The sequence below is a fragment of the Botryllus schlosseri genome, chromosome 4, assembly GCF_051294905.1.
Source record: "Botryllus schlosseri isolate E-star chromosome 4, Bs_hap1, whole genome shotgun sequence".
Lineage (NCBI taxonomy): Eukaryota > Metazoa > Chordata > Ascidiacea > Stolidobranchia > Styelidae > Botryllus > Botryllus schlosseri.
In genome coordinates, this window is record NC_137239.1 from 23,297,949 (window position 1) to 23,324,680 (window position 26,732).

At 41.4% G+C, this 26,732-nt stretch overlaps 3 protein-coding genes across 3 annotated transcripts in view; 1 reads left to right on the forward strand and 2 right to left on the reverse strand.

Annotated features, from left to right (window-relative positions):
- Positions 1 to 26,732, reverse strand: part of LOC145437495 (pseudouridylate synthase PUS7L-like) — a 140,657-nt gene that overhangs the window by 17,774 nt on the left and 96,151 nt on the right. The window lies entirely within an intron of this gene.
- LOC145437484 (uncharacterized) lies at positions 112 to 26,709 on the forward strand. Its single transcript, XM_080314743.1, has 6 exons — positions 112 to 2,279; positions 19,732 to 19,917; positions 20,614 to 20,747; positions 20,939 to 21,102; positions 21,909 to 22,096; positions 24,962 to 26,709. The coding sequence occupies exons 1-6, from the start codon at positions 1,514 to 1,516 to the stop codon at positions 25,291 to 25,293; spliced, it is 1,770 nt and encodes a 589-aa protein (XP_080170869.1). The 5' UTR covers positions 112 to 1,513; the 3' UTR covers positions 25,294 to 26,709.
- Positions 16,746 to 19,669, reverse strand: LOC145437485 (putative protein-lysine deacylase ABHD14B). Its single transcript, XM_080314744.1, has 2 exons — positions 19,516 to 19,669; positions 16,746 to 18,406 (listed from the first exon to the last, which is right to left on the reverse strand). The coding sequence occupies exons 1-2, from the start codon at positions 19,619 to 19,621 to the stop codon at positions 17,697 to 17,699; spliced, it is 816 nt and encodes a 271-aa protein (XP_080170870.1). The 5' UTR covers positions 19,622 to 19,669; the 3' UTR covers positions 16,746 to 17,696.

A 26,732-nucleotide genomic window follows, 5' to 3' on the forward strand; every position in this document is an offset into this window, starting at 1 on the left:
AGCCTTCATGATTCAGCGTTAAAAAATGCTTACCGCGAGGTCTTTCGCTGTGGGTAATAGGTATAGTTTATTTGTACTCAATTGGAATCTTACCGGAAAACATTCATCATAACTGTCGCTAGGTTTGAAGTTTTAGCCTTGGCACGCTGTAAGCATGACTGATTCTGAAATTATGCTTTTGTTTTTCTAGTGTTTTACTCATGGTAATTATAGCTTTTGCAACGATGTATAAATATGGGTAGTCATTTTTTGCTGTAGATTTGTGCAGGGCGGCTGTAATTTACAGGTGAACAGCTTTCATCGCCAGCTGCCGAATCAGTGTTTTGATGGATTTAGTTTAGCCGACCTCGCCTGCATCGGTGCATATTTGGAAGCCTGTCGAGATCAAGTAGAAAAACCGGCAAATATTTGCTAACGCATGGGATGTGTGGAATTCGCGCTATTTGAACAACCTCCGCCTCATTAGTGCCTTCGGTCCAATGTAAAACCCCAAAAAGTGTGACTAAAGCACGCTTCTGCTGATAGCAATCAGGGTACTTCTGAAGTGACGCGTACACGACAAAGATAGTTAACTACCGGTGTGACTCGTATCGCTTCGGCAACGACTACGGATTTTGATTCACGTGTTCGCCGCAAGTAGTGCGGGCATGTAACGGCAGACAGTTCCGAAACCACCGTACTCTGACATTTGTAGTCAGCGCGTCACATATCTTCCGCGTATTCCGTAAGGTCGGATGATTTTCAATCATGAGATACCATGAGCAATTGAGCATTGATTAACATGCCGTAGAATTGAAGGTTTATTGGTAGTATGCGTACCCCGTGCGGTATATGTATTATTATGTATCGAGAATATAGTACGTCGGATTAGTGGGAATCATGTACATTTTTCGAAAGAGATTCCCGCGGAATTTATGTTTTAACGTTATGTCTTACCATTGTGAGAGATGACTTATTATAATTGGCCGATGAGGAATGTAAAAGTAGTCTGTCTTCAGTTTTGGTGCGGGGTGCGAGGTAGAATGAACGCTTCTCCCGTGTACTGTCTTGACAACTCGCGTAATATAGTGGCTCGCTGAACGATCCACTAGTCTCGCTAACATTTTTTTCACGCAATCACAAACAAGACATTGTGATAATATGATTTGCACGGAGGCCTCCAGATTAATTGAGATCAGACACCCGTGGACTACGTACGCATAGAGAATCGCCGGTCGGTCGCAGAAGCCTCATCATACCAGACGTGTGGGAGCATCAGGACCAGGGTAAATTTGATAAATTTGAGGATAGCTTGTAGCAGCTTGCTTAGCGCAGATACGAAATGAAATATGCGTTTCCTTATCTCCTTACCTTCGTCTATAATTCACAGAAATATAGGCATGATTCAAAATAAGTCGGTTGTTATGTTAAATCGGGTGTAGCCGCGTTAAAATATTCAGTTTCAATAAGTCTGGTCTATACAACATCACTGTACAATCGACGTTAAAGTACTCGGCGTCCTGTACATCACAGCATGTTGAAGCCACTGGAATATTCAAGGATTATATGTTGCATAATTCACATAGCCCTTTGTAAAAGAATAGCGGGGCAAGGATTGGGAAATACTTACACCCGAGACATTGACAACAATTTAAATTCTGAGCCCGCGGATCTCGGAGGCCCGTCTGCGAACGTCTTTAATGAGGCGCATATCCACTTCAAAGGCGAACGCCGCAAGTCACCAATCGGACAGACGCTTGCGGAAGGCGACTATTCACACAAACAATACGCAGGATCAAATGGCCCTGTAGCGCACCGCGGCGACCTGCTCGGGAAGGCTGTTTATTCAAGCCTTCGCCATGCAAAAGCACCACAGGATCGCAATTCTTCACAACCTCCCAATGAGTCTGAGGCGAATGTTAGCTCGATTCACACGCCTTCGAACTCTTATCCGGAAGCTTTGCCGGGTGTACAATATAAAACATTATTTTCCAACCCCGATAACCCGTGGGTCGCAAGACATATGAAAAGCCTCCACAGAACTGGAAGCTTTGCGAGCGTAGAACCTCTACACCTCGGCCGTCGGTCACCCCGACAGTGCCCTAAATTGAAGGTCCGTACCGGCGTATCGTTTACGTGTTCCGAAGGGCGTGCGTCCGGATCAACATGCACTTTGAAATGTCGGAACGGCTTTGTCCTCAGCGGCAGAAGGACTAGGCGTTGCAAGCCGAGAAAACACAGAAAAGCGAAACGCAGAGCTGACCCCCATTGGACCGGCAAGAAGGACGACTCCCAATGCCGTGAGTAATTTTTCTTGAATATTCAATACATAAATTCATCACAAATACAATGATTACCGAGAGTCTCAAAATATGGTTCTTGAATCGCTTTTGTGCTTCTCCTTGGCGCTTTCAAGATTAAATCCATCATCAATTGATCACTAAATGCGGTAATATTAACATATTAGCTGCTGTGCTATCTGATGTGATGTCATTGCATATTTCCTCTTCAAATATACAGAACACGTTACATTGAATGCTAGGCGTTAGATCAGTCCAACTTGCAGATTTTAAGTGGGTGGAAGATTGATGATGACCGAAATATGATACGAGTGAGTAGTTAGTTATCGTTTTGCGCGGGGTTTCATCGCAAAGCTGGTGAGGATTAGCGAGCACTTTTGGAATTATATTTCTGTATTTGCTAAACTTTTGCTTCCTGAAACCCCATAAATGGTATGCTAAATCTGGCTCCTGGATGACGTTTTGGGAAAACTGTTACAGCTGATCGCCATTAGTTATACGCCTTCTCTTGTATATGATTTATAATCCAACAGTCATTTCCGTCATGTCACGACCATTATTCATAATCAGATTAAATGGGAATTTACATATAATATATTACAGCGTGCCAAGTATCCTGTAATATATATCAGATAATCTGCACTACGGGGGGGCGTAAAATTCGAAGAATAGCAATTACCATGTCTTTAGAATCCCGAATCATGACTTATTGCAGGAGTAGCCAAGCTTCGAATTGTATTGGAAAATGTAGCCTTTGTAATATTCTTATCTTGGAAATCAACCATTAAAGCAATAAGTAACCAAAAACCGCAGTAAGTACGCGCTGATTAGTAGACAAAAGTACTGCATGCTCTTTGTTCGGATTGGGTGGTTTTGTCAGATAAACATCACTTGGTTAGAAGTCTTATATCCAGAATAGGACATCTTGCTGTGAGTTCAATGCCTTCATTGTAGTGTAGTAATGTTAAAATCGCTTCTTGTACATGTATATCGCATATCACCATATCACATATCAATAGAAGACGCCAGATACTTTATTTCTAACAGACAGCGATGTCCTTGGTCGCAATTACGTTCCAAATCCTGCACGACAGAATTCTTGAATTCCTACCCTCCAAAATTACCCCTTGTGTGCGGATGCCCAGCATGAAGACTGGGTTTGCATGTGCGACAAACATATATGCGCAATTTCGCAAAATCGCGCTCAGCAACTAAGGTGATATGAATAATCATATGTTTAACGTACAAGCGCAATGCGTATTGGTTGCCGCAATGTTCCCTGGCTGCATCCCACATAATAGGCTACCTATACTTTGATGAACCTTATGACAGTCATTACTTCGGAAAAACGCCGCTCGCGTAACATGGTATTGAAAACAGTAGGGTTTGTTAGACGTAGTGATATACAAGTTCTCATAGTCGGTTCTGCTAATGTTATTGTGACCTACTGCCATGGCACGTGTCGCGAAATAGAGATATTTGCGAAAGGTGCGCGAAGTCATTCATCCACGCAACCGCCGACTGACCTTGGTATTGTAAAGTGGGATTTGGCAGGTGAAAAATAGGTTGATCCCGGTACATGAAAGAAAGCCAGGTATATTATGCTGGGATTGTCTGCCCCGTGACAGCTGGGCATCTGTTCTCGTGGTGATTCAAGTCTGGGTGAAGCGAACCGCGATTCGTAGCTGTAACCCGGTCACAGAAATCTGAAGTCGATTAATGACAGTCAGGCGAATTTCAATGTTGTCTGCATAGACATTGTGAATTAATGAAAACAACTGAGAATGGATGAGTGAATTCCTGTATTTGTGGGATCCATGTTGTACAGACAGCTGTTGGTCACTTTACCGCTCCCACCGAATGCCTAGTTATTGACCAAAATATACATCCAGACAGCGCAGTAGGCCGTGATTTGACAGTAACGAGACCGCTGTGACGTCATAATTTGCGCGGCGTAACACTCGAAATCATCACATGTTATCGAAAAAAATCGTTCAAAATAGCCCAATCTTGCGACAATCGATATACGGAAGCGAAACACCTTGATTATACCATGACATCTCGCTGTGTTTCACCATTCAGAACAAATTGCATGGTTAGGGAGTTATTATGACTGGTAGGTATACATATCGGTTTGATTCATTTGAAACAAATATTGTAATTATATCCCTATTATAAATTGATATGAGTATCACAGCCCGTTGTGTCCTTGTCCACTAATGTCCAGCTCCATATCACCTGTGGTACGTTCAATAATAATTTCTGTGATCTGAATGGTAATGGTGTGGGTATGCACTTCACCATGATTGCATTGATCAAGTCACACTGTAACAGCGATTATACGGGGCATGACGGGGCACTGTTTTAGAATTGTAATAACATAATATTAATGTGATTGCAGAACCCTGTTATATATGCTATACGGACTGAGCGCTGTGGCAATTCTGCTGGGCCGCGCGGTCAGGTCACACGACGATGAATGTCCCATGTTTTCGAAGCGCTTCAAATTCCTGAATTCTCGCTGTAAACCTCCCGAGACGATCAATATTTGTCGTGCGTTTCTCGGTAATGAAAGTATTGTCAACTTCTTAACACGCACTGGCACGTGAAGCGAATTACGATTTCGCGAGTTGATGAATTGGCGACGCAGACGCGCTGGTGTGTGTCGTGTAAATTGTGATATCACAGATAGGTGCGGTGGAATTCGTTGGGGAGTGTTTTGAATGGATAGAGATACGAAATATGTCAACATCTTTACCGTGGAACACAAACGTGAGTCGGCGGATCTGTCACGTTCTTAATCGCGCGATAAGATAAACGCTGATTGCGAGCCCTTGAGTACACGCTGGTTAGGTGAAATATTTCCGTGCGGGTACCGCATGGGGCAAATATTTCAAGGTCCCAAACCTTCACATTGAATCATATCACTGCTTTCTCGTATTTCATTGATAAATACACGGACGAAGTTCTTGAATAAATGTTTTATAATTTGATTCCTGGCTTTGAATGTTTCGCGTCCGTCGACATTCTAACGTTACTGCTCACGGATTTGGGATATAAACCCTCACATTGATAGCATTTAACAATAAACGCCATCCATAATTTCGATCCCGCAAACTGTTGATTCGAGGGACAGGGCGATTCATTTTTACCTTATACGATTCGGATACATTCTATTACGCCGTTTTGTCGTTTGTTTGAGCAAGCATGGTGTCACAAAACCATCGTATCAACTCTATCTTTGGCTAAGCTCCTTCGTTTATTCAAAGCATATTTATTTAGTGTACCAGGAAATTTCAAGAAATTCCGCGCAGGTTTCTGCTCTGCGGGATGTTTTGCTGTTGTTGGTGCGTTTTAGCTGTCTCTGGTTGATAAGATTTATGATAACTATGCATTAATGGTATTAACTATTAATGATTCATAATAACATCGTTATATCATAAATCTTTAACAGACGGATTCTAAAACCGTTGGGGCGGTTTGTGTTGGGTGTGTGGCGAAGTCGTATCGGTAGCATCCCGTTTGCCCTGATTCATCCAAATCCATATAAACTGCATACTATAGCAAGTGCCGTTTATGGCGTGTTTGACGTATGGGCCGTTAAATTCGCCGGTAAATATAAATCAGGTCACAACTAGGGCTGGGCAAAATCGAGTACCTGAGTGATTCGATTCTGAATCACGTATTATGCTTCGAGTCGAGTATTCGAGTATCACTCATTATGACGTCATAACGGAATGCCATATGTCCTAGCTCAAATATGTACCTTTTATACCACCACAAAGAATATAATACCTGTTATGCATCACGTTAAAGATACTTTGGTATATTTTCGACTATACCGATTCCATTGCACTTCGTGACAATGTTGCAAGATGATCATGACTTCAGAAATATGTTATTTCCAGTAAGGCTCGTAGCTTTGTACTAGGTTTCGTTTGCTGTGATAGGCCAGTCAAGGTTTCAAGGCTTCCGCGTTGGAAAATGGGTATCGAAATCACAATTCTAGTTGATAAATTAACTTGCAGTGGCGAGGAGCATTTAATTTCAGTACTCGAAAAAATCGTCTTTTACTACTCGACTCGAATCATTAAAATTATTGCTCGATTCAGATTCGAGTACTCGAATCATTGTGCCCAGCCCTAGTCACAACTATATCCCAATCCATATCCAATCGGAATCCGCTACTATGCTTTGTTATGACTCTCAAGTGAGGGGGTGCATTGAATATATGCATGCCTGTTCGTTCAATGTTCAGGCATCTTCCAATAAGTCTTCGGGTAACCTCGAAACAATATGCATAATATGCTCGGAGAAATATACTCATAAGGTGCGGTCATCGTTTCGCTATGGTAATTTCCAATTCCAATATATATCCTGAATAGAATATACAGGACCTTCAATTCACGAATGCACATTGCACATGCACAGTTTCTTCCAATAAGGCATGTTACATTTCCTATCAACACCCGACACGTGTATAGCAAACTCCAAGAAAATGTATTTTATTGTTATTCAAGAACTGTTTACAACCACCTCAGTAAAAATTTGATCTGAGCAAACGTGTTTGTGAGCTCATGGGCTATATCTATCCACAGCGTTATTTTCATTTATTGTTATTGATTGATTGTTAGAGGTTAAAGTTCGCTTTGTCTGTATCCATAGATAACATGTTATCCTATATGAGGCAAATATTATTCGTCTTTGATATAACAATATTAATTTCGATATAGTATTATCGAGATGTGACAATAGACATATTTTGAACGAAAAATCAAAATGCTAAAGATTTCCATGGTCTACGTGCGTCACATTTCGCAGCAGAATTTGCAAGCAGTCTGTATCCATATACAGCATTCGTCCACTCGGGCTATCTGTTCCAAATTAGAACAAATTAATACCTTTAGAGGCGATAGAGCTATTCAGGGCACCAGCGAAATGATGGCCGAACACGGTTATTAAGCTCAACTTTGCTTCACTTGTGGCTCAAATTAAATATATTTTGCTCTTCATGTCGCGGTATCTCCACCACCGACGTGCCCATTATTAATTCCAAAATGGATAGTGCTATGAAGTCCTGTAAATATGCGGGTCAATTATACTTAAAGTTCGATTCGATATCGTAACTGCGCGCCAGATGCGGGGGATTACTGCCGATTCGCTGGCGATTTCTGTGTAAATTTATCAAAGACTGAACCTATCGAATTCCTGTGTATACAATCCTTTCCCCAATGAACGGTTGAATATTTAATATCAAGCCAACGATTGATGTTATACATTCGACAATCACACGCAAAATAAAAGCAACCTTTACGGGCTAATCTTGTTGTCAAAATAACAAGCAATTTTGCTTTCAATGTTTTCGCGGATATGTAGTGAATACAATTCGACTTTGAAGTTACGAACAATCAAGTTGTGCCGCTTTTGTTATCTCGTCACACTCATTGACTTAAACTCCGCTTCACACCATTCGTAGGTGTGGCTAGTGACAAGTATTACATTCAATGATCGATTTAATACATTTCTCACCGATCGCTTGGGTCCTTTAGACGGGCTTCTATACCATGAACGAAAGTATCGTCTATTGTTATATAGATGGATGTGTGAGACAAAATACATTGATGTCATACAGGGAAGGTTACAACAACGCTTGGGAATAGGCTCTATGTTATACGCCCGCGCGTTTCATGTTTTCCATGTACAGCACAGCTCGATAAATTAGAACCTTGCGTGCTTGCTGTGTTGATATTATATCTGTCAGATTATCTCTGTCGACCCACATGAATGCGGAAACGGCTCATAATCCGAGGAAGGTCGTACGGTGGCGTGCGTCGCACTTAATGCTCTCTAATTGCGCGGAGCACTTGAAATTAATGCTTTTGGGGAAAAGTTGCGGAATTTCAACTATGTTTTTGCCGATATTTCTCTCAAAATTGTCTGTTTTTATTCGGCCTATTGGAGCCGGGCTTTTTTGTTGGCGACAGCAGATCGAGACGATTATTCGCGTATTGAATTTCCGAACCAGGACGATAATGGTATGCTTGCCGTAGATATATGTTTGGGCGTGCGGACTACAGACACGCAATACTTGGACGCAATAAATACTGTGCTATAAACGTGTTGATTTATTAACGTTGATACCTGACGAAAAATATATATTGTGATCGTATCGAGCAATTGTGTTCTCTGTGGAAACCATAGGTCCTTTTAAATTTCTATTATTAGCGTTGGTGGGCGCGTGTATCCATTTTGGATTGCACCAATTACGGTACTTAGATCGTGACGTCGTTGGTATCGTAATATCACCTTGGAAGTGTGGCATTCGATTTTCAGGGAAAAGACACTCTACGCCCTAGATTGCCATATATATCATGTATCGGAATTACGGGATAACAGTTCCGGTCAAACTAACTAAATGATTGTCGGTTCAAATTGTGACCCTGCGCGTTCTGGTTCGATATTCGTTACGATATTTACAAAAATATCAATGTCTGTCATTTGTAGAAACGTTGAAACGCGTAAACCCACGAATCGGTTTCAGAGCTGACCATTAGAATATGTACCCCAGCGAATATGCGGAACTACATTGCTTGACCTCTACAGTTTTATTTGATATCAAAGACTCCTCCAAGTAATTTATTGATTTCAAAGACAACTCAAAGTCGCTTCGACATTTAGTATCTTTTCATTGTATCGCAGGCGTTTTGAAATGTTGAAGTTACTAATAAACAGCTACTAATGCTGATACAGTCAACACGTTCAACTACTATGCCATCCTGAATGTGAAAAAATCCCTGTGTTCACCAGTATAGACTGGTGACCTGATATGCACGAAATTCATGATAATGAAAATGTGTGCAAATTCAACGTTTCTATTTGAAAAAGATGAGCCGTGGTATCGGCTTCTCGTGAATTTTAGCGGAACACGATATGGTCGCTTACTAGCCAGGTCGTCAGTGGGACAGGCACGGAACCCACCACCATGATAACTTAGAGCAGGGGTGACCAACCTGCGGTCGTATAAGGAAATTCGTGCGGCCGTGGACACGTAATTCAAATAGTATGTGTTGGCGGCCGTTGACATGCAATTTGAATTTACGAATTTACTCTCGGTTCCCTGAGAATTTTAATTATTTCTGAAATTTTCTTGGCGCTGCGCGCGATTCAATATGACATCAGTTTTCGATTTTAATATAGTAGCGCCATTGCAAATAAATTCCAACAGTACAGATGCGAACAACAGATGAAAATGGTGCGCCTCACATAGAAGTATAAACTCGGAATCGTGTGCTCCTCCCTACACCGACAATCTTGATGGGAGGTCAAGAAATAGCAGCATGCAAAAAATGGCCCAGCCGAAGATGCATCATCAATTCATCATTTATAACTTGCCCCAAATTTTCGAAATCACCCTCTCCATCAACTCTACCGGTGAATCTGAGCACATGTGCTGAGAAGGGGTAAATGTTTGATAGTAATATGTAAAACTACTAATATTAATGACGAAATTCATCAGTGAATATGGAAAAATTTGCGCGCCTAGCGCGACTATTAACATTCCCTAGTATGACCACCAGTGACCACTATCCACTCGCGATTTCCGTGCATATAATTCAGTGGTTCTCAAACTGGGGAACGCGCTCAACCGTTTCGCGCGATTTACTTCCACCTCATCTTTATTGCTCAGTCCGGGGCCTACGATACTCAAGTCCCAGCTCAGTCTATTGTCCTAATTTAATATTTGAGAATTAACCTTCAATGTCATCAAACTATCCGTTGGGATTGCTAGCATTGTGATTGCTCTCTTTGACATTTCGTGATATCACGATAAGGGGGGCGCGAAATTTTTCGCTATCATAAAGGGGGGCGTGTCTAAAAAATTTGCGAACCACTGGTATAGTTGTAGTTAGACTATATGATGAAATAAATTAGTCCGGAATGTACCGGAAATGGACATGGTCATAGTTTAACATGGGTATTTGGCGTACAGCTAGTCCATCACGACTGTACCTTGGAATGCGGCCGTAGGCTACATGAGTAGTCGAAATGCGGCCGTGAATGGCAAAAAGGTTGGCCACCCCCGCCACCCCTGACTTAGAGCTATAGAGCACTCGAATCTGGATCGAATAATATTTCTAAAGATTCGATGCAGTGTGAGATGACTTTCGAGTACTGAAATTATACTTTCCTTGCCATTAAGAAGTAATTTATCAACAAGAATTATACAGTTTCGATGCTATTTTCCACTATGGAAGGCTGTTCTGCACATTTCGATTGGTCGCAGCATAGTAAGCATACCAAGCATGTAGTAGAAAGCTACGCACGTTAGTGGAAGGACATATCTCAGTTATGTGAAGTCGTGACCGACCTACCTACAGCATTTGTCATAAAGCGCAATGAAATAGGCATGGTTGAAAAACTGCTATTGTCGTTATGTGGTGTAGAAACTGGAATAATGTTCTTTGTGATCGCATAAAAGGTACGGGTACAGGCACTATATTACTGTACAGTACATATATGAACTTCCAGCATCATTCATACTGTGTGACATCATAATAAATGATACTCGAATTCTCGACCCGACCAGCGTCTCGCGTCGTACGAATATCATCTACCGTGATTTTAGAATAGTGAATCGTGTTTAGATTTGTTATCTCAGATCTCTGAGTGATGTAATAGTTATCCCATGAACCGAGCCTTCATGTCTAGTAATATGTTGGTACAAGCAACGCGTGGTATTGTTTCTATGTCACGGCAGGTTGTTAATCGGTGTATTTTCCTGTCGGGGTACTTTGTAAATGTAGTAGTTAATTAAACGATTGTGTGCACTCTTGTATGGGAAAGACATTTTCGACGTATTAATTCACACCACCCTGTTCTGGAAGGAAGAAGTTTATCGTGGGAGATAAAATATGTAGGATGACAAATTTGACGTATAGTCTCTCCGTAATCGTCGCAGTGGCCAAAATTCCAGACTTGGGCATGTCAACAGAATTGGACACTGGACAGTAACACCACACTTAATGGCCTGTAAATACTTTACGTGCGCTCTATGTGATTGACTGATTTCGACTACACATCATAATCGCGCGGTGCTCTGTGATTTCTGAGACGGGGCCTACGATAACTGAGTCTGAGAATTTCCCTTTTGACTTCAATAATACCGAAGTAAGTTATACTTGTGACTCCTTGGGTAGAGTATTCTCTGGGATTTATGTCGTCGCTTGAATAAAACAAGTCTAACAAGAGTATTTACTTCACTTTCAAAGTGTATACGTATAACATGCTTATTGCAGTTTGCTTGTAAGTTGACGAACTAAAATTATTCATAGAATATATTGCGCAGAATGACACTAGTGCTTTGGTGCAAGCCTTGGAAACCCTACATCTGCACCTTCCTTGTCCAGCGGTATGCACACCATGCATTCGTGGTATGCATATGCAATACACATATCGTGTGTATTGTATATATATCATGAGTCGGTGTGTATGCCGCAAGAACATCAATTACAGAAATACATAACGTATCATCATCAACACAAAACACCAGCCTCCTCTATACAAAATGCAGTTAACCGCAGTACGTGATCTCAGCAACGACGAATTGATAACTACGGCGAGTTGGTGACAGGTTTACCAACATTAGGCACTGTGTTGTTTGATCCATCATCGAAAATATTTTTCAAGTATTCTCCCGCGAGAGCTTTGGTGTTGGTAGCCTATATCCGTTGTCGTATTCCCACGCTACTTAAAAACACACTCGCATAGTACACTATTAGTGATCGCCCAATTATTAGTTTATCACTAATGACAGCCAGATTCATGTAATTACGTTACGAACGTCTTGGTTTTCTTGTCGAAACGTGTCGCGCGTGACTCATTATTCGGTTTTGTAAAAACATAGGAACGAGTGTTGTGAAATAATTACTTACAGTATTTGCGGTACCAACATAAATGAAATACAATGATGTAGATGTTGACGGATCACTAATAGCTTAGTGACGCTTAGAAATGAGCGTCTAGTCAGTTTTGTGTGGGAACACGGAAATGGTCGATTCATATACGAATGTCGAATGTCTGATCCGCAAGCCTGCTCAAGGAGCAGTACTCATTACGTGGTAAATACAGAATTTAATCTGCTTTACTATACTACGCGAACCGACATGCCTCCATTTACGTTGAAATCCAATCGATCAAAGTCAGCCCGATAATGAATATCACTACCAATTCTCCTGAAGTTGTAACCTTGACGCATCACGTCGTAGGAGTGGCTAGAAGTGGCCTGTTGGCTTACGTGACTGCTGGGATTAAATTCCCAGAAATTACGTAAGTAAGGGGCCATTCACAAAGTCATAGCCTGTTTTACCTGCAATATATCTGCGTTTTCGGAAAGACAAATTGGCACGGGACTTTTGTTCTCTGGAGACCAAGGCATATGCCACTTTCCAACATGCACGTGATCGGAATAGTAAATCGCGTGTGGACATTGGACGAGTTCAGTTCAGTTTATTATTAAAATTTCATCATTTCAATACACCACAAGTTTGCGATACAATGAAGAGATAGGAAAGTGTCGAAACGACTTGAAGTGGTCTTCAAGATCAGACACCCAGAAGTGACAAGTGACAGACAAGTGCTCCTTCTTCCATCCACGCCAGGCATGTCAAACTTTGGGTCGGGGCCTTATTCATTATACCTTTTGATCGCTTACTGGTCGGACCGGTAAGATGATGCTAAAATATTGATTCAAAGTCAATATCCTAATTCGCCGACTGGAACCGGCCCATGTTTGACCATCCCTGTCCTAGTCGCATTGTTCAGTAACAACTTTGCAATGTGATCAATTTCCAATTGTCCAATGTCCAGCTCCTCTAAGATCTAACCTATACTGAAGTGTAAGCCAAGTCATCAAGTGGCCAAAACCGTTATCTCGGATAGGTTCATCAGAAAACTGCAATTGCATTGATTTAGTCGTTAATGTGAAGTACTTCTGTCAAGAAGCTTTTATCGACTGGGTTAATTTTAATTTTACTAGTTTATGCCGAAGTGCCTGCTCGATGCTCACATTCTTTTGTCGAGATGAGTGTGTATTATCTTGCAAGCTAGCATAATTGCAATGATAGCAACCGTGTGGTTAACTAATTAAAATGACGACATCTGTTGATATGCCCCATCTATGCATTTTGCATAAGTAGGCCTATGCCTTACCTGGTGTGGTTGATGATCATCACAGCGAATGTCGACTTCTGGCCTACTTAAAGTAATTATCGATCACTTCATATAGGCCTAGCCTACGTGCAGTCCTGCACCGAGTTTTATTTTTTATCGCCGTGTAGTGTGTGTGTGTGTGTGTGTGTTACTCTCTGTCTCTGATGGTCAACTATCTACTGTCTTTTAAGTAGTTCTAATTCTGGTCTCGGATTTTTAAAAGTTAGTTCCAGTTCTAGTTGCGGATTTTGAAGTGAGTAGTTCTGCTTCTTGTTGCGCATTTCAAAAATTTGTTGCCGATCAACTAGAAAACACATGCAGTCGACAATTATCGTGAATCGTGATGCCGGTTTTCCGTTATGTGATGTTCTTGCAGCCATTGCTAGCTCACAGTCCTTACAACACCCAGTGATTCAGCCATTGGGTGGGTTTTGCGGATCGAGTTTTGGAAAGTGAATAGTTTTGGAAAGTGAATAGTCTTAGTAGCTAGTTTGAAAAGTAGTTCCAGTAGTTTTTAATTGTGCAAGTCTGCACGCACGTGTTTCATGTATAGCGGATAGAATTCCTGACCTTTGAATCGACCCTGATGTGATGCTCTGCAAAAGCGATACCCGGTTTCCAAAGCGCTGGCTCCGTTGGGTTGTCAAATTTGATTCTCGTGTCGCCACCTAACACCAGCGTCTTCCGTCGGTACCCAGACGAAGGGTACACGCGATAGTCGCTATCGAGGAACTTTCAACCCCATAAACAGAAACCTTGGATCGATTACAGCATGCCTGTGAGGTCAAGTGTGTTTTTATTACTTGATGACGCAATATCTATTGGCGAGGTCCATTCACGGTAGGCAACTTTATATCAAGCCATGCCAACTGATCTGCTATCACTCGATTTCGAGGTGTTATCCGAAACGTCGGTTTGTTTAAATGACTCGGAAATTTTATTTCATCGATACGATTTCGGAAATTACTACTACGAGTTGCCGGCTTTTCAATTATTGATACTACTCAAAGAACGGAAATGGTGAAGCGTGTGGCGCCAGCGAGGAGCATTCAAATCCTATAAAAAGACCTTCAGCTCGCGTGTCCGGATGTGCAATATGTTGCCCTTACAAGGCCAAATTACGAGTGATGTGTGATGTACGATTGTGGATTTCGTAACCCCTACATTGAAAGTCGCTATTCGACTATTTGTTCTGACAGGCCTCAACAGTCAATTAGAAGTAGATTGAAAACATCTTGCACAAATAGAATAAAAATCATGACTAGGCTACCGTCCCACGATATGCATGCATCTTCGCACTATCAATTACGCAATCAAAACTGACGTGTACTAGGGTTACCATATGTCCCTATTTGGGACGATTTGTCCTCCGTTTTCAGGAAATCGAAGATGTCCTTCTTTTTTGAAATCCGGAAGTTTGGGAGGGTCTTCTCCGGGAGCATGACTGGAAAATGACCTTTTTAAATCAACACCACAGCAGTAACGATAATAAGTGGGTAATTCGGGAGTCGAGTCGGGAAGATGACCTTTTTGATTTAAGTCAACGGAACAAAATCTTCGGTACAAATTTTGCAGTTTTTTGCTCCGGTATTCTCCCAATTAGAACTAACGACCTTTATGAAGCCGCAAGTAATCAACTGAAATGAGCCAAGAAATATTGGATACGGAATCGACATTTCAAAATGACAGGGTTTCGAGTTTAAAATGGGAGGGATCGCGACCCCCAAAACCCCATCCCTTGACTACGCAACACAAGTGGTGGTGTCTCGAGCAATCAATGGCCGTAAGAACACCACACAGGCATCGCGATTCATGCCAAACGACGACAGGCGCTTTCTAATTGTTCTACAACTAAAATATTTCTGAAATGTACAGCTAGAACCAGAACTACTCTCTCTTCCGAGCGAGATAGCGTAATGGTGATGCGTTCGGCTTGTTGATCGGTGGTCGTGGGTTCAATCCCCGGCCGGGTCAGCCAAAGACTCGAAAACCGGTATCCGCGGCTATCCCGCTATAGCAGTGGTCGGGAACCTTTTTTGTCCGAAGAGACATATTGGCCCTATTTTTTCCATTTCAACTCCCAAAGAGCCATACATGTCAATCAACTGTTACGTCACAATTGAAAATTCGTGACGTCATGGTAGCCCCAATTCGAACTCACTACACTGGATTCCTCGTGTGCGCCATATTTTCTCTGTAAAAACTGGTATTTATTGTTCGAAAATAACGTTCGAAACGAGAGGTAAGACACAGACGGGCCAAGCCCCACCATTGATAACGCAATTCACCGTAAGTAGCTTATAATTTATTATAACTGATATTTTTCGAATGTGACTGTCACACTGATTCCGAAAATCTAAATACTTATCGACCTCTCGATTCTCAAACTATTCGGCGGTAACACAACGTTGCGCTACCGCATACATTTTATTGCCGGTACTACACAGAGCTATAGCCTACTTACCAATCTAGAACGTGGATAGCTATGGCGTTGTTTGTAATTCGAGTTTGTAATTGTGAATGTCTTGTCCACAACAGTTCGTTTCGCGCTGTAGATCAGGAAGACAATGTGTATTTGAAAGCTGCGTTTTGAAATGGGCGTCGCCATGTCTACTATGCTCTTTGAATTTGACTAATCAACGTATCGCACAATTCGAGATTTCGAGTCGGGTACATAGAATTCGCGAGTGATATTGACCGCCGGCGTGACAGTTACTTAAATTTGTGAATTTGAAAAGAGGGGGTCCGCGTCCCCAAACCCGAAGTCGGCATTGTCTTTACCTCTCAAAGACATGTTTATACTGCTACTAGAATAATTATATTGACCGTGATGAAAATTTACCAACAAGTCGCTGCAATATTGATCAATTCAGTACAAAAATAAATATTTGGCAAAGAGCCATATCTTATACCTCAAAGAGCCATATATGGCTCGCGAGCCATAGGTTCCCGACCACTGCGCTATAGGCATCCACGGATAGCATGGAGAAAAACTGGTGGTGCAGACTAGATGACCTCGCTTAAAGGTCGTATCGCATCCCGATGGTGCAGGCGAAAATAGATCTGATGTCTCTCCCTCTTTCAAAATCCGCCTAGAGCCACTCAAAAATTCTGAGTCAGAAAATCATCACACTCTCTCAAATCAAGCCCGATGATAGATACAAAGATAGATGAAGATTTGTATTCTACACCGGCGTGAGTCTAAAGGCGTTCCTTTGCTGCCCTGAGGAGTGGCATCGAGCGCTGTAATCGACAAAATATTCTGACTTGCATAATACATTCATTTCATAAAAGCAAACAACTTGAAGCATTGACATGTCGGTACCAATGTGCTTTATAAATTTACCATAAGGAAATATACTTCACAAGATTGATACGTATCACAGCGCCATTCTTTAGTGTGTATCATAGTATACTAGCAATGTTATATCGACAAACAATTGACGGAAATAACCAAAAACAATGCCTACTGCCTTATAAGAATGAGGAAGCAGGATTGTTCCACTTCTGCAGCATAGCTTTTGTAAAGTTAGTTAATGTATGTCCATTGTCCGAGTCAAATATGGCGGTACATTTGTCTTATGGGAATAAACTTTAAGGATATTTCTTGCCCCTTCCCCAATCAGAGTGATTCAACAGAGATAAAAGACGTACAATTAATTATACATATACACAGACATGACACTTGCGCATATTGCAAAACAAACACGCTCATGCTTTCACAAGTGTCCGTGAGGATTCAAAAGCAACCTGATTTACAACCAAAAAATATCTCATAAAAGTACGGCGGGATAAGATAGCATTAGCCCTACAAGTAACTTGACACTTGAAATAACATCCCAGAAATTGGAATTGTCATTTGTGCCTATTTTATAGCGCACACTTCACCCAGCTAGTCGGGAAAGCTAAATTTTCCATTTCAAATTTGAGTGAACACACACAGCAAACCGTTTGGGATCAGAAGTGACCGAGCATCTGGATTTGAAAAGGCCGGACATCAATCTATGATTTCCATATTTTGATGCGACTTACGAATAAGTTTTAGTCATGGGATTTGGATTCAACATGAATTGATAGAAAATCTGAATTAGGATATAATCACAAGTACAGAACAGGATTTTGATTCGAAAATGTGCTCCGCATTGAAGAAATAGGAAAATGTGAATTGGGCCAACTGACATTCAGTTCAGACTGGCTGCTTTGGCAGTGCTACAGACCGTCTAAAAACAACTTTACTTCCCTGTGAAAAGTTTTAGGATCGTCGAGATACGCCGGGTGGTTCCCGTTTTCGATTTGCAAAAATTTACTGTTAGGCGCATTTTTTATCAAAGCGCTCGTTTTTTGACCGATTTTGTCCAGCTCACCGCAAACAACAAGAATTGGCATGGAAAGAGATTTGTAATCGTCGGCGGAGTATTTGTTGACTGGCGCTATGGGGATGAATCCTTTTACTTTCTTTTGGTGTTTGAAAATGTAGGGTAAAGAATACCGTCCACTCATTGATGGAGATATAATGACAGGCTGTTGCGCTTGCGGTACGTCGGGTATTGTATCGTATAATTTCTGTAGGAGTTCATCCATGAACCTTGATTCATCCCCGGTAAATTTGGCAGTTTTGCTTTTGCCATAACCTGGTAAATCAATGGCCATGGGTAGATAGCCGGCTTTGGCTAAAAATTGCAGTGTGCCGAGCGATTTCCAGGTTTCCGCTTGAAACGCAGCACCGTGTAGCAGTAAAATCGGAAGTTTTGGGGCATCGTGGTCTTTTGCGGTGATTCTCGTGTAGCAGTAGAATATTTTATGTCCTGCAACGGTGACGTAGTCCTCGACATACTCAACATCTTTTCCGACATCGCTGTGACTGTCGTCTGTGCCTTCTGATGCTTTTAGAGACAGATTTTCGGTGTCGTCAGTGTTTCCTGTGTGTGCAAAGTTAACAAATATCAACATATATAGACTATAAAATAATATATTCATGTTGAAATTAAACCCGAATATTTTCAGATGACATTCGTCAGGGGTAATCGTCAGCAACTAGTAGAGAATTGGAAAGAACATTTTATATCAACAACCGTATCACCGAATATACAGGACTATATATATGTAAATACTGTCAGGGCCAGCATCGTCTCATATGAGGGAATCACTATAACACTTCAAGCGCCCGCCTATCACTCTGCCTTAACAAAGTCAAAGTAGCTTGATGTTGTCAATGATAAATGGTGATGCTGCTCTAGAAAACATGCCAGACTGCAAATGTAAAGATTTTGGGCAACGAACGTTCAATACAATGGCCACATATGTTAGTCTATTTACAAATACAAGAGCCAGTGTGAATTGGAGTGATGGTCAGTAAGCTTTCTAGCCTAGCTTGATGAATATTTACATTATCATTACATTGTTAGCAACATCCTTTATTATGCAGAGAAGGGCACATATTTTACATAGTTGAAAGGTTATGATTTGTAGTAGCGTGCTTGGTCATCTTGGTATTCTAAGCGATCATATAATTGAAGACAATAAATTAGGATCTCATTGAAGGTTTAATTGCGTCCATAATCCACAACCAAATATATACATCATAGAAAAGCAGTACAGATATCTGGTAGCGCATTACTCGAGTTGACCAATGTATTGTACTATGTTGTGAAAGTAGACGTAAATCTATTATCAAGCCTTGTGATTTGTTGAGGAATTTCTTTATGACACTTTCGGAGAAATCATTTTCTGCCACTTGGTAATATTATCCTACTGTTGATTTCCCGATTCGCTGTGTTGAACATATCAAATATTGTTGCGCAGTGCATAGCGTGATTTGGATTTGAGCAAACAGCATTGTAGGTTTTATTGTGTGACTAACAAATTTACAACATAGGGCTTGCCTAGTATTCAATTGTTTTACATTGGTGAATACACCTTGTGGTAAGGTAAGTTAAACAGATATGAAACGGCGGCCAATCTGGTATTGGCTATATTTTAGTAATACAAATATAGAAAACAATTCTTGAATTTATTGATATTACGTTACCTATTTCAGGCCCAACTTCATCTCCAGTAGAGTATAGAATATAGCATATACTTGCTAGAATAACACAAGTCAATAGCAGTCCTCTCTTGTTTACATCCAAATTCATACCGTCCTAAAAATATTCATTTGAAGCAATGTATTCAAGTAATTGTTCAGGCAATGCTGATTGTTTACAGTTGCCAAATATATGTTCAAATGAGATATCTACATTTTCAGTTCCTGTGTGCAAGCACTTGGGAATACCCGAGAACGGAGAAAAGACTTGCGAACTCACAACCACAACTGAGGGCAAAGTCAGGAAATGCACTATCAAATGTAATAGAGGTTTTAAGATTGTTGGAACTGCGGTCAACTTTTGTAGAACGAACAGACAGTGGTCGTCTCCACCAGCAACGTGTGTAGGTAAGTTAATGTTCTAAGGAAATACCTTTGCATTGTGTTTAAACTCAAGCATTATACTATATTAACTCAGTATCAAGCAGCATAAAAATAAGCTGTTATATTGGTCAAAGTTCTAATCATATATTATCAATCGCGTGGTGAAAATACAATATATTGAATAATTATAATTCTGATGCTCTAATACTACAAGTAACAGCTTATAAATCGAAATAAGCTAACGCCAGTTTCTCCAAGGCATCAGCCTCGAGCCACCCAACCACGCACTGCGAAAATGCGTAATCCTATTTTGATTCGCATCGCTGCTCATGATCACTCGTGTGCATCACAGCATATAAGCTCATTCAAAACCACAGAGCTCAATGTCATTCAGTACGCCGTTGAACTCGCATATTTCCGTTGGTATGCATAATTTAGGAAATAACCACGCCACCAAAAACTTTGATTACTCGCTGACTGTTATTTTTCACCTGTACGAATATTGCCTGTTATTGCTGCAAGTGCACTAATGTAGTCAATTATTACTAGTCGTATGTGTATACAACACTGCGACCGGCTTGATCTGACACCCCACCGCGGTGTTTCAAATTGTACACATCATTTGTGACTCATTTCTCAATTCGGTATTATGATCTTCCACTAAGCATCTAACCCATTTCCCCCGAAACATCGTAAACTGTCATATTGATGTTGTTTTAGCAATATCAACTATTAGACAAGCGAGAAGAAGACGTTTTGAATTCCAGGAACATCAGGCATTACCGTGTGGCGAATCGTACGGGTTGACATCATTCAATCATGAAGGAGTTGTTCATCTTGTTGTAGGTGATAAGGTATAAATATTTAATTTCTTACGTTTTGATACATTCTATGTGATTTTATGGTACCCATCTCCGAGTTGATCACTTATCTTTCAGTCATTTATATGATAAAGGTCTGAATTGTCCCTCATGCCTTCGTAAAATATCACTTCATCGAACAGTGGCGAAACATTAACGGAATTGTTTTTTATTTTTATCATCAGAGACACGGACTTGTCAAAATATTTAAATGGACGGAAGGGAAATTCGAAGAGACGCCCTATCAAACCATTCAATATCCATCTCCGACTGCGGTTGAGGTTGTTACTTCACGAGATGGAACCATATGGCTAATTATAGGCGGGGAAGGACCTTCTACAATGTATAGGTAGAATTTTATTTCCTCTCCTCGGAGAGGTTGTGGGAGATGTTTACGCAGGCTGGGTATACATCTGTTATAGCTAAAAGCGTCGGTCCTCATGAAGGAAACCGGCCATTAGGCATTTTCGTTTAAATGCCTCGCCGCTAAGCCGTTAAGAGAAAAACAAACTCATCAAATTCCTCGCCTTGTTGCCCAGGATATGTAAAATGCTGCTATCTATTGACGAAATATCTCATCACGTTCACGCCGTTTACCGGCACGTGTAACAAAAAGCAGACCCCGTTAACGCACCTGTGTTTGAATGACGAGTGTGAACGTTGTCCCAATAAGCACCGTGAAACTACTTACTGCTCCCTATTACGTCATACAATACACAAACACCTTGCCGATATGCGTCAGAGCTGATGGTGCTTTGGAATATTCAGTTTTGACATAAACAGTACTTCAATTATTCTCATATTCTTTAGTTCCCAGTTCATTTCATTGTTATTAACTGGATGGCATTGATCATTCCAATCCTGCCAACATCCATATTTCACTATTGTTCTAATCTTGCTAACCAAAACAGAAATCTCAATACTTCGAAACTATACAAGCAGTATGGGAGCATAGTATATGCAAGTGGGGACTCGCTAGTTCGGTATATTGATCATTTCAATCCTGCCAACATCTATATTTTATTACATTAATTCCTACGTAACCTCTATATTTCTTTGTTGTATACCCACGATGATATCGTTTGAGATCGATGTCCATTGTCCAACCTATACAGCATTACTTGTGCGGTTTTCACATTCATACTTCTGTTATAGAATGAGCCGGGAGGGTGCGTTCGAGAGATCTCACACCACGCAAATACGGGTTGGATCCGGCGCCCAAGCAGCCACGGATGCGATAGCATTCGCGGAATTGCGAGGCGAATTTTATCGATGTTACGGACGCAACAGGCGCGAAACCCCGGTAATTGTCGTTCACAAGCTTCTTAGAAGACACGAGGCAGGTAAGCTGGCTTTTAAACCCAAAATCCTGTACTTAATGCAACCCTCGTGCGGTAGGGGTGTCATTTTCGGATTAAGGACCGTGCTGAGTTACGTTGGCGTAGATAGCGTTTTATTTGCTATTCTTGGTGTTTTCAACTTGAATTTACCGGCCTCGCGAATACGTGCGGCATAACTACTGACACTTTGACGGGTGTAAAAGCAAACAGTTCGAATGAGTGCATGTTTTAAAAGGTTTTCATCTGTCACCATGCACGTTTTTGTGTGCGTCGCCGTCGTGTTGAACCTCATCTGAGCGTAAAGGGATTAAAGCACCTGCTTCCTTAGGGCGAGATTACCAGTGTCATGAATGTGGTAGTGCGGAGTAAAATAGACTGACTCCCTTGTTTTATTTTGACATTGTTTTCCTGAGTGCAGAAACTTTCATAGACGAAATCTCGCTGAGCAAGTTCAAAATTTATAGACGAATCAAAGCGATGGAGAACTCATTTGTTCGTGAAGGAATTTGCAGATTTCTATGAATCGTTCCGACATCGATAGTCAGCGTGCTAGCGATTGCGGTATTCTACACCCTGAATTGCAAATATTTTGCAAACTCACAAAATTCCGGATCGTCAGCCAATTGATAAAATCCGTAGACTAAATGATGCAGATTTACACGAAACGGGAGCTCAAGCACCTGGTGTTAGGAGCGCTGGCCAATCAAAATAGGTTTTCTCGAATCGAAAGCGTTTGCACAAATCAATAACACGGTACATGACCATCATCGCTTCCGGTAGGAAGACAGACACTCATAGCTTAAACTGAGTACATGAGGCTATAAAACGCTACCTGGCTCATATGCTATTTTAAGTGTCGGCAATGCAATGTAGATTAATGAAAGGGCTTCACCAACTAAGTCACAATTTCGGTTTTTACATTTCAACGCGAAAACATTTCTATCAGTGTACCATTTAAAGAGAGAATTCATCGTGTTTATACTTATGTATTATGGAATCTGTACTCCTCATTTTCTGGTAGCCTACCATGTAGGATACACTGGAGTTACTTGCCTATTCCAGTTCATCACCCTTCGTAACATCTCGTACATGCCATAACAGGAGTTTCTAAATTCAAGTCTATTTCTCGTATACACTAGAACTCTGCTGGTCACAGTGGTCACTGGTCATATGAGCAGTTGAAATGCTTGAGAATAATTTCAGAAGCTGGGGTGTAATTTGGTATATATTTCTGATCTGTGCTGAAACAAAATGCCTTGATTAATATCGTTTCCCAATCTTCACGGAGTGTCGCAGTATGCTGTGAAATGGTGAAGTTTAACAGTAGTGTAGCTGAAGCAGCGTCATGTGCTGGAATTCATTTCTACGAGAGAGCTGGTTGACTCGCGGGTCGCGGTTCATAGCTTGGTCACCCCTGCAGTATATAATGGACGTGGCAACGACCACGCATAGCCAAGTAGAGGGTTATATCCAATGTTCCCTCTAATTTTTCACGAGTCTGCGCAAACTCACCAACTCACTGCGCGCAGCTTAGAGAGAACATTGGTAATAATATCTGTGCGAAGGGTTTTCTTTTCCCACATTGTGATTATTGTAACTTGATCACCTCTGACGTCACAATGACACATAACCTCGCGTCGTTCTTGTAGCTTCAAGTATATTTTCCTCTGCACACTGTATATGTACAGATTGTATTATCACCATCCAAATGGGCAAAGATTCGTGTTCATTATAGAAGACAGTCGTCATGGTGCGTCTGTGGCATCAGATTTGACTCAGAACTGTATCCCAAGTATCAATACGCGATACTGTCTTTTTGAAATTCGACTGGCGCCTGGAACCGAACTGTCTGCCGCGATCGCTGGCAAAACGAGTCCCATAGTAGATATACGAAACCCATTCAAACAGCACAGCGATTCACGTAAAACATATCACTATCGGAAATCTCCAAAAGACCTGATTGTGACTGCGGCCTACCTTTGAACTGTAAACCAGCTCGCCAGCCCACCCGCATTAATTATACAATTTCAATAAACCACATCGTCAAGCAGGTTGTTTTATCAAAGATCAAACATGCGCCTTGTCGTTAGCAGTCTACGAATTACTCGTTGTCGTTCATGGTTCACGGTGTGGTCCTTAGAAAACCGCCGGGTTATCATAAAGTAACCGTGTCCGAGATGGCGCGTGCGGCCTATGGTTATGTGTCAGCACTAGCACACTTAACTCTTGAACCGAACCACGCGGTTAATGAACTTGTACGATTTTGGCGAATAATCCCCTACAGTTACGTAAGTCACCCTCTCGCGGGTGGTCTTGTATATTCTGTTCATTTTCAAGTTCCCCTTAATAGACTCTTAGCGCTTGTTACACGGGTTACTACTAGATTCTGACCAACAATTTACCGGCAGTGGTGACAAATGAGTTCGATCAGGGTGGTCTCGCAATAGCAGGCTAATCCTTTCCATTTGGAAGTTGGTGGTTCAAGGGCCTAGAAACTATCGCGTGCCTTTTAAGTAGGTGCAGCCGGAACAGAGGCTGCACGCTTCATTTATTCAATCTTCCGGCAATTTATCAAGTTAGTAAACAAATATTAGTCAACCCGCCATATCTATACGTCTCACTTACTGGAATATTACCCCACGAATTTCAAAGTTATGAGTCTCGCACATAGTCGCAGGTTATACAGTCTTGACCTGATCGTCGAGACTTCAGAGCAACCACACGCTCATGGTCCTGCGGCATACTGTCGGGGATATCTGTGACATCGTATCATTCATATGCGATAATAAGATGTCAATTACATGATCGTTTTCAAACGTTCTTCATCGTGTTGAAACAATTTACTATTTCCTTGTTTGTCCATTTCAGGCGGTGAGATATTCAAGCGTATCATGAGAAAGAAGTTACCGGGCGAGCGGGTGAAGCAATGTTCTATGTTCACAGAGGGCGATTCGTTATACGCAGTAGCAACGCTGCATAAACTAAGCGGTCGCGGACGGCTTATAATCGGACAAATATCTAAAAAGCGCATGAAGATAGTCGGGGTGGTTTCCAGCAAAAACTTGTATCAAATAACGGACAGCAGGGGATTTAGCATAGACGGCGAGCGTTATATCGCTGTGTCGCAGTCCTTGAAAGACGGGCAGTGTCTCGTATACAAAAGGAATTGGCGAAACAAACCGCCAGAAGAAGCAGGTTAACGGTGTTGCAGTGCTACTCTGCATAGGACTTATCTCCTAAAAGGTCATACTGTGACTATCAAGTGCGCGAATGTTACGCGCCATGTAGCTGAGGGAACAGGTCAGCCATCCGTCTTCAACACCAATCCGCAACGTGCCGCCCCACGTAGCTTACGGGACTTATGCTGCGAGGTGGACAGAATAGGTGTCTCCCCGGTTTTGCACGATGTTAAACACATACCTCATTTTATACGCTACTACATTATGGGTCCTATGGACCGCATGAGGATTGTTGCGATTCGCTTTAATGGCGATCGCTACCGGTATTTTCGTGAAACTATAATGGAGCAATGGTAGAGTGACGTAAGACATAGCTTATTTTCTGGCGTCGCGTGTGGTACCGCGTATCAGCTCGAAGTGTTGGCGATGCTTTTCATCTCGCCAGTGCTACGAAAAGGATTACTACATATAGGTTTGCTCTGTTGGAAATGGCGGAGTTTACGTAGGTTGAGATCACTGCGTGGCTGCGCTGTTGGCAAATTAAGCCCAACTGCGTCAGGTTCGCATAGATGTCGGTTGTCGGTATTTGTAACAAGTTCAACACTTTGAATCTATATTGGTATCAGCCACGCAGTTCTTCGTGACTTCAAGATAAATCTCAGGTTTCTGTAATTTTGTTATCTTGCCACGCATTGCAGTGGATAATACCTTATGAAGTCGGTATATTAGGTCTGAAATTGTAACCTGCTGACTACTGAGCAGCAAAATCTTGTTCAACGTTCTGATGTATTCTGTCTTGAATGCCTCAATTAATTACATCGTGTTCAGTTTTACTCCTACAAGTATGTAGTCAATGAAAATCGACAAAACATGACGATATACTCAATACTGGTATTTCGAGTGCAACTTGGTATTTTATGGAGTAAGTAAATTGATATGACGTTTTCGCCATATTCACCCCAGGTCTTTTATAACATTCAACGTTTGTACCAGAATGCTTTTAATGATTTCTCGATGACCGAATTATTGACATTGTCAGTGTCCCTATTACTGTCAAATGGACGTATTTGTAATACGGTTTTACTTTAATATAATACCAGGCACTTGACCATGCAGTCATTGTTATTTTATGACGCTATCAGGGTACAGCAACATTCCAATTAGGGGTATGTGTGAGACTGTGACTCCTTTTGCCTCTATCGCCATTTGAATGTTTTATTGATTTGTAGGCCTGGTTAGTAAGCCGAGTTATGCTTGCTTGGCTCTGACGTGATGAGAACCATAAGCACTCAGCGAGTGCGTGATATTCGGTTTGATTTCGAGAAATAGTTCATTGGTTTGCGATTTCCTATTTGAGATATAGTAATTTTGTGTTTTCCTTTTCCGCATTTTCATTATGTACTGTGTTCTGTAAAATAAAGGTGCCGTCGGCGTTTATTGTTGATCATGGTCATCGCTAT